Source organism: Lithobates pipiens, unplaced genomic scaffold (assembly GCF_037356315.1).
Source record: "Lithobates pipiens isolate NorthernLeopardFrog02 unplaced genomic scaffold, aLitPip1_a1.2 Scaffold_27, whole genome shotgun sequence".
In the NCBI taxonomy this organism is placed as follows: Eukaryota; Metazoa; Chordata; class Amphibia; order Anura; family Ranidae; genus Lithobates; species Lithobates pipiens.
In genome coordinates this window covers 11581213-11590628 of record NW_027507788.1, presented here as the reverse complement: position 1 = coordinate 11590628, position 9416 = coordinate 11581213, and the positions used below count along the sequence as shown (strand labels likewise).

The 9416-nt window shown below is 43.7% G+C and overlaps 1 protein-coding gene across 1 annotated transcript; it reads left to right on the top strand.

Moving 5' to 3' along the window:
• Positions 1-478: 478 nt before the first annotated feature.
• LOC143933354 (uncharacterized) lies at positions 479-5151 on the top strand. The gene is made up of 4 exons (XM_077456220.1): positions 479-622; positions 1701-1785; positions 3484-3516; positions 4870-5151. Exons 1-4 carry the CDS (start codon positions 479-481, stop codon positions 5064-5066), a joined length of 459 nt encoding a protein of 152 aa, XP_077312346.1. The 3' UTR covers positions 5067-5151.
• Positions 5152-9416: the final 4265 nt, after the last annotated feature.

The following is a 9416-nucleotide window of genomic DNA, read 5'->3' as shown; positions in this document are numbered from 1 at the left end:
CGGTTCCCTACTGCGCATGCGCGAGTCGCGCTGCACAATAAGGATGGACACGCTGCCTCTGGGATCTGTGTGTTTCCCAGCAGGCAGCGGGGGACTTTCGGAAAGGGGCGTAATCTACGCCCCTTTCCGCAGAGAGCTATCCAGGAAGTGGGTGCAGATACCTGTACTGTACAGGTACCTGCACCCCCCTCCCCCCTGAAAGGTGCCAATTGTGGCGCCGGAGGGGGGGGGGGGGGAGGATTCCAATGAGCGGAAGGTCCACTTTAGGGTGGACCTCCACTTTAAGAATAAATGAAGCAGGTTGGCTGAATTTCTGATCTAATTAATACAAGGATAAGGAGGAGCACAATTAAATGGCATTGAAACATTGTATCCTCCCAACCTATTAATTATAGAGCTGAGTGTTTGGTGCCCTGTGTTTCCTCATTGGCACTTTATATCTGAACTCTGATGGCAAAGTAATATTATGTATACATTCATGCAAATCCTGCAAGCAGAGAACCGGGAACTAATTACTGTGCCGCACCCATCTACTGTACGATCATATCACCACCCCTCGCCCTATATAATCCTGAACCCAGCCATACCTGATACAGAACCCGCCGACTACTACACCACACAGGTCAGTGCCACCTCCAGATATTCCATCATTTTCTAACTCCTCGCAAAAGGCTTCACTCATCAACTTATTATTTCTGAGATATATTTATTTAAATGTTATTTTACAGCTTTCTTTGTATCATATGAGTTTTTATTTTTATTTTTTGTTAAGCTTTAACATGTTATTGCATGATTTGCAATGGCAAAAGTCACTTTTAATATCTGCAGATTTGATTAAAATAATCCCCGTTGAGCCGGCCTTGTTCAGGCACTTCCTGTTATGGGGGGGGGGGGTGACAACGCTCTGCCCCTGGCTCCCAGTTGTGCTTCTGGGTTGTCACCCTGTCACATGGGCTTCTGGTGGAGATTACAAAAGGCTTTTCTACACATATTACACAGGCATGGTCCACTGCTGTCACCACCAGCAAACCCGCCCTGAGGAATACCATGCAGCCATTGCTGGGGTGCATGGAGGCAAGAAATGCTTGCAAAGAGGCTGCTGGAGATCTGCAACACTGTTATGCCCTTGTACACACGGTCGGACATTCCGACCACAAAATCCGTCAGATTTTTTTCCGACGGATTTTGTCCGAAACGTGTGTTGCGAACGTTCGGAACGAGGTGACGTTCGTTGCGTACGACGGGACTACGTAGAGGCCAGTAGTCAATAGCTTTGGTCTCGTAATTTGATCTGAGCATGCGTGGCACTTTGTTCGTCGGAATTCTCTACAAACGATGGGAAAAAGTCTGATCGGATTTTGTTGTCGGAAAAGTTTAGATCCAGCTCTCAAGCTTTTTCTGTCGGGATTTCCGACGGAAAAGCCCAAACGCGATCGGATTTTCCGACAACATAATCCGATCGGACCTTTTTTCCGTCCGACCGTGTGTACAGGGCATTACTGTAATGTAACACAGGGTGAAAAAAAGTGAAAATGGGTGCATCTGAAGTATATCTAAAGACAAAACTTTTTATTTTATTTTTTTTATTTTTTTATAAAGTAGGGGATTATTATAACTCCAGTTTGTTTAAGAGTGTGATTACACTCATGTTGTATATTGTTATACGGATATTTGTATACATGTCTGTTTCTCGTCTGTAGAGTTCATCCTTTTTCTTTGTTACAACAACTGATAAACTCTTGGTAATCATGGGGCCATCCTCTGGATTCCTGATGGTACTAATTGGTGAGTAGAAATCATTTGCAAAGTCTGATTAGACTCCAGTAACACTTGTGTGACGTCAAAATCATGTGATTTCCATTGTGAATTTACAGTACAACTTGATGCGAGGTTGATGCAATTTTTATGCGACTTTGGATGAGTGCGACTTTGGCTTTGACCAATGATAACATACGGTACATGGGTGACACAATTCCTATTCCTGCCGCAGTGAGGGCTAAGGTTAGGCTAGGGTTAGGGTCATGGCTAAGGTTAGCCTAGAGTTTGGGTTAAGGCTAGGATTAGGCTAGGGTTCAGGTTATGGCTAGGATTAGGGTTAGGCTAGGGTTCGGGTTATATCAGGGGGCCTCCAAACTATGGCCCTCTAGTTGTTTAGGAACTACAATTCCCATCATGCCTAGTCATGTCTGTGAATGTCAGAGTTTTACAATGCCTCATGGGACGTGTAGTTCTGCAACAGCTGGAGGGCCGTGGTTTGGAGATCCCTGGTCTAGGGTATCAGTTATGACTAGGGTTAGGCTAGAGTTTGTGATATGGCTTGGGTTAGAGTTAGGCTAGTGTTCGGGTTATGGCTAGGGTTAGTCTATGGTTTGGGTTATGGCTAGGGCTATGGTTTGGGTTATGGATAGGGTTTGGGTTATGGCTAGGGTTAGGGGTTTTCTCTGCAGATGGGGTAGGGGTCAAAAAGCATGCTATATGATTTTTTTGTGCTTTACAAAGTTGTACACAAGTCACATGTATATCCTACAGGTGCAACTTTCATGCGACTTTGGAGGATTCACATTGAAGTCTATGCCCCAGCATCAGAAGTTAGTTGGAATAAAAATGATCCCTTCTGTGGTTCAAGTGGTGCTCCAGCATTGGTGTCAGTGGAAGGAATAAACCCCATCCCAGCACTGGGGTCAGTGGGAGTGATGACGCCCCCCTTAGTAATAAAATATCCCCCCCCCCCAGCATTGGAGTCAGTGGGAATAGAGTATATGATAAAACCCCCCTCCCTTCTCCCCAGCATAGGGGTCAGTGGAAGTAATAAAATATACCCCCCTGGCATTGGTATCAATAGAAGTAATAAAGGTCCCAGAGCATTGGGGACAGTAGAATAAATAGAAGACCACCTCCTCACCCAGGATTGGTGTCAGTGAGAGTAATAAAAGTCCCCCCACCATTGGTATATGTAAGAACTCCCATCCCAAGCTTTGGGGGTTCATAAAATATCTCATGGTACTCGTGTCTAAGGGGGTAATAAAAATCCCCCAGCATTGGGGTAATTGGGAGCAATAAAAGACCTCTTCCCCCAGAATTGGGTCCCTTTTTCCTTGTGTTGGGGTCAGACGGAGTAATTAAAGGGCCCCCAGCATTGGGGTTAGTAAGGGTAATAAAACACTCCCCCTGGCATTGAAGTTAGGGTTAGAGTTACTGGGAGTAATAATAGAGCCCCCACCTCCTGTCAATGAGAATAGTAACCTCCCCATCAGCATTGGGGCCCCTCCCCACCCACCTTCCTGGTTGCAGGAACACACTGTAGTGCGTCTCCCCATGAGCCCAGTTTCATTGCAGCCTGGATCCACCCCACTTGTTCTTCACGGTGATAAGAAACCCAAATCTTTCAATGGGGAATGGTTTAAACCCCCCCCCTCCAAAAAAAGAAGAATATACAAAAATATTGATTGATTTAATTTGTTAATAAATTCCTTTTTTTTTCAGGCATCTCCTTCATACTCACAGATGCTGGACCAGGTACATTATCTATAAAAAAACTCTTCATAGAAGGGGATGATGGTGTAACTTGGGGGGGGGGGGGGGCATACCATGGGGCATAACATTTGTGCAGCTGTACAAGGGCCCTCTGTGACTTTGGGAGCCCCTTTATACTAGATGTGGGTCAGGTGGGTGGGGGCTCTCTTCTGTCTAAATGTCAATTGATACACAAGGAATAAGTGTTCTTACTTGGCCAGTATGTTGAATGGGGACCCCAAAAGTTGTTTAAATACAGGGGCTCCTTGGCCGTAGTGTCTGCTGGGTATAACATTAAGGTAATAATAACCCCAAGGCAACAAAAGCTTACAGAGCAGATAGGAGGAGCTGTGAATGTGCAGGTGGGGATCCAGCCACCAACATTTACCAAAATTCACCAGCTTTTACCAAAATTTGAAATTGTAATTTTGTCAAATCTGGGTGCTGGTGTTTCAGACACCCAAATAAACCCTCAAATAAAAACCCCAGGGCCACAAAAGCTCACAGAGCAGATAGGAGGGGCTGTGAATGTGCAGGTGGAGATCCAGCCACCAACATTTACCACAATTTACCAAAATTTACCAAAATTCACCAGCATTTACCAAAATTTTAAATCTTAATTTTGTAGAATCTGGGTGCCAGTGTTTCAGACACACAAATAAATCCTCAAATAAAAACCCCAGGGCCACAAAAGCTCACACAGCAGATAGGAGGACCTGTGAATGTGCAGGTGGAGATCCACTCACCAAAATTTACCAAAATTCACCAGCATTTACCAAAATTTGAAATCTTAATTTTGTAGAATCTGAGTGTCGGTGTTTCAGACATACAAATAAATACTCTTGTATTTTTTTAAATATGTTTTGTATTTCCCATACATGTCTTCCAATTTCCAACTACTTTAAATCCTTTTGAATTTTGAATGCGGCAGGTCGTACTGAGATTCAATCACATTGCAGGCAAAGCGAGTTATGTGCAGCCCCAGCTGTGTTTTCTGGCCAAACGCATTTTTCATTGCGCTGCGTTAAAACACATTCTTTATCAACAAAGGCATAAGAGACGCAATACTTGTGCAGAAGGAGGTGATTACTATACACACACAAAGAAAAAAAGAAAAAGTACCAACACAAGACTCACCTATAGACAATTTATGGCCCAATCAATGCCTCAACCATACTGCCATCTAGAGGAATTTCCTGGGAAACACAGCCTGGGGAACCAAATTTTGAATTTAACATTTTAAAAAAATCCCGGGGAAAGGAAAGCTTTCCTATATGTATGTCTGTTGGCAAAGTTTATCTTGCTGGTCTAAAATATCATTATTAATGCATTTTTAATTTTTTTTGACATTTTCAGTCCCTGACACTGACAGTGAGTGCCCACCGGATCAAATATATTATGAATGTGGAAGTCCCTGTTCCATGATGTGTGCCAAAAGTGACCCAGACGAACCGTGCATCGATCTGTGCCTGATTGGCTGTTACTGCAAGCCTGGATTCACATTTGAGGGGAGTGACAAGACCAAATGTGTCCCCTGCAACTCAACCGTTTAAACAGTTTAAAGCGCTGACCCTCCCTCTGAGAACCTGCTATGGAGAAGATTACAGGAAGCTAAGAAAAGACAGACTGTGGTACTTGTAGCAGTTGCATAAAAATAAAAAATAAAATTATATATATATATATATATATATATATATATATATATATATATATATATATTAAAATAACAAGAAATAATAAATATCTAAAATATATACAGTGTGTTTGTGTGTGTATATATGTATATGTGTGTGTGTGTGTGTGTGTGTGTATATATATATATATCTATAACTAAAACAATTATATGTGATATAAATCAAATCTTCACCAACATACTACTCATCCAACATATGAGAGAGAGTGAGAGGATGAGACCAGGCATGTACTGGCCATCAGGAGTTTCCCAGTGGGCCGATGGCTCAGCGGGCCGGTTTCAGTGGGTCTCCCAGTTGTTCTGCGGTGAATTCCCCCGGAGGTCCGTGGTGATGTACCCGTCAATCACCGACAGCTGGCGCCTGACGGGTAGATCGAGATTTAGCCAGCATGCAGAGTAGCTCAGGAAGGGTCTGTAAGAAGTTCTCTCTCATGTCACGCTGCTCTCCGGCAGCCCCCCCCCCCTCTCTTCTCGCCCTCTCGTCCATCCCCATGTGCTTGTGACATAATCTGGGACGGATGAGAAGAGAGGAGGGGCTGCCGGGGAGTAGCGTGACATGAGAGAGAACTTATCACAGATTCCAAGTGCTACTCTGTATTTAAAGAAAACGACTAGTAAATGCTGTGCCCTGATGTGCCCCATGTGCTTTGATGTGTCCCATGTGCCCTAATGTGCCCTGTGCCCTGTGACCTGATGTGGCCCGATGTGCCCTGATGTTCTGTACCCCGATGTCTTGTGCCCCGATGTGCCCTGTGCCGTGATGTGCCCTGTAGTGCTGTGCCCCGGTGTGCTGAGCCCCAGTGTCCTGTGCCCTGATGTCCTGTGTCCTGATGTGCGCTGTGTCCTGATGTGCGCTGTGTCCTGATGTCCTGTACCCTGCAGTGCTGTGTCCTCAGGGCCATCTTTAATATTGATTAGAACCTGGACAAAAAATTTCTTGCCCCCCCCCCCCCCCCCATGCAGTTTTGCTCTCCACCTGCTTTGAGACATACAATAAATAGCAGCTAGACTCAAAATCAGTTTACTGTATCAGATCAGGCAGCTATTGCGATTTGGCTGCCAGAGGTTACAGTGTATCATTACCGCTCACTGACTGGTTTCTAGAGGTTACAGCACACATTATGGATCACTGATTAGTTACTAGAGGTTACAGCACATGATTTCTGCATGTTGATTGGTTGCTAGAGATTACTGTAGATATGACCTCAGGGGGCATGATATACATATCAATGCTGCCAGCTGCCACTAATTACATATGAATGTCGGTGTTTACATGTAAACACAGGGTCTGCAGGTGAGTCATCTGTACACAACAATAGGGCAGAGCTGGGCAGCATTAGTAGCAGCACTTCACACTGAGATATTGGGGCACAGCACGGGACTAAAATCTTGAGGGACGAGGGAATTTAAACCAGGATAGTTGGCAAGTATGAGGCAGCTTCTTTGGGCCCCACAACAATGACAGGGCCCAGGGCAGTTGCCCCTTTTGCCCTGCCTTAAAGATGGCCCTGTGTGTCCTGATGTGCTGTGCCATGTACCCTGATGTGCTGTGCCCTGTACCCCGATGTGCTGTGCCCTGTACCCCGATGTGCTATGCCCTGATATGCTGTGTCCTGTACCCTGATGTACTGTGCCCTGACGTGCCCTGATGTTTTATGTCCTGTACCCTGATGTGCCATGTGCCCTGTCCTGATGTGCCATGAACATTTTTGGGAAAATGTTCCCTCAATTTCATAATTTTTTTTACAGACTGTCATAAGTGCAGAACAATGTTATCATATGACTGGTGTGAAGGTGACCAGGGACACTGACTGATAACAGTATGTTAAAAAAAAGAAAATATTTTTTTAGTAATTTTTTTAACCACTTCCCGCCAAATGACATCATATGATGTCCTGGACTTTGAGTGGGGATATCTGGATGATGGGTGCAGCTGCGGGCATCATTCAGATACCTTCATTTTCTTCAGGCGATTCCCTGAACCATAAAAACAATCATAGCGGCTGTTCAGCCACTTGATGGTTTTCACAGGCAGCAGGAGGGGACATCCCACCTCCTGCTGCCCTCCGGTGCTTCTACCGGCTCACCCGTGCGATCGGCGAGCTGGAAAATGAATCGGCCGGTGGTGACCATTTACCATAGAGCTGACCCAGAACCAGATGGTCCCCGGCCATCTCTATGACCTTCAGGGCCAGATGTGACGTTATGACGTCAAGTCCGGCCTCGGCAGTTGTAAACACTGCTGTTGCCTCGGCTGGGAAGATGAGATGTTTTGCTGAGATGTTTTTTTATTTTTATTTTTATTTTAGGCTTTTCAGCCTAGAGGCGAGATCTGGGGACTTCAGATCTCACTGTAAAGAGGACCCGTCATGCCATATTCCTATTAAAAAGTGTCAAAATATAAAAATAAAAGTAAAATAAACAATATGAAAACAAAATATTAAAGCGCTCCCATCTCCGTGTGCTCGCACGCAGAAGCGAACGGCATACGTATGTTGCACCTGCATATTCAAACCACACATGTGAGGTATCACCGCAAACGTTAGAAAGAGAGAGAGAGAGAGAGAGCAATAATTTTAGCCCAGGACCTCCTTTGTAACTCTAATGCCGCGTACACACAACCGGACTTTTCGATGGACTAGGTCCGACGGACTTCCCGACGGACTTTCGGCGGCGTTCCAACAGACTTACCAAATGAACGGACTTGGCCATACACTATCACACCAAAGTCTGATGGATTCGAACATGATGACGCATGACCGGACTAGAATAAGTTCATAGTCAGTAGCCAATAGCTGCCCTAGCATCGTTTTTTGTCCGTCGGAGCCCACACACGATCTAATTGTCCGATGGATTCGTTCAGTCTGACCTTTGTTTGCTGTCGGAAAGTCCTGTCATGTGTACCTGTTAAGATTTTTAAAGCGACGCCTACGGAAGATTTTTAAGTACAGAAGTTTGGCACCATTCCACGAGTGTGCGCAATTTTAAAGCGTGACATTTTAGGTATCTATTTACTCGGCATAACATCATCTTTCACATTATAAAAAAAAAAAAAATTGGGCTAACTTTACTGTTTTTTTTTTTTTAATTCATAAAACAGTTAAAAAAAAAAAAACGCTTTCGAAAAATGGCTGCGTGAATACTGTGCGACATAAAAAGTTGCAACAACCACCATTTTATTCTCTAGGATCTTTGCTAATTATATATATATATATATATATATATATATATATATAATATTTGGGGGTTCTGAGTAATTTACTAGCAAAAAAAAATAATTATTTTTACATGTAGGAGAGAAGTGTCAGAATTGGCTCAGGAGGCAAGTGGTTAAACATGCTTGTTTTTTGTTTTTTTGTTCTTTTACTATGTTTTTTTTTTTTTTTTTACACTTTGTTTTGGGAAAATAAAATTTTAAGATATACACAGTATCTATTCGTTGTTACAGTACTGACATTGAACAGCAGGGGGCAATAGATATGAGAAACTTGTAATTAAATGTAAGAGATACAAAGTAGCAACTAAGCTGATGCATATAAAAACAATCATCTGGTTGTCTGGGGAAGCTGTTTGTGTTTTGATAATTAAATCTAATATTCCCAATCACACATCTCCGTGTCATTTTATATTCCTTCATGTAATACACCTCCGTGTCAAATAAATCAAATATTCACCAACATAATAATCCGTATAAAGGTAGAGAGTGAGACGGTGATACATGATGATGATGGGGGGTTCAGGGTTTGTATTATACAAAGTCTGTTTTTTTATGGGATCCTCCTCACCGTTGATTCATAACACTTTCCATCACACCGATTCCGTTCCTATAATACAATGTAAAGAGATATATGAGAAATTGCAATTGTTTTAGCATCACCTAATCTCTGCTTAAAGCGGCCCTGTCATCGGAAATGCAGCATGCTCAATAAGCGTTTATTACCTGTCAGAGATCACACTGCCCCTCTGACAATGCTTTTATCTGCTTTTCTCTCCAGGAAGATAGGCCCCATCTTTGTTCAGGCATCATCCAGGGTCGCCCTCTAATTCGTGGCTGGAGATGCATGCTTAGAGATGACACAATTGTGTAAATCTTCAAGCCTCTTAAGCAGGGACGGTGCAAGGATTTTCGATACCCTAGGCCAGTGATGGCGAACCTTGGCACTCCAGATGTTTTGGAACTACATTTCCCATGATGCTCATGCACTCTGCA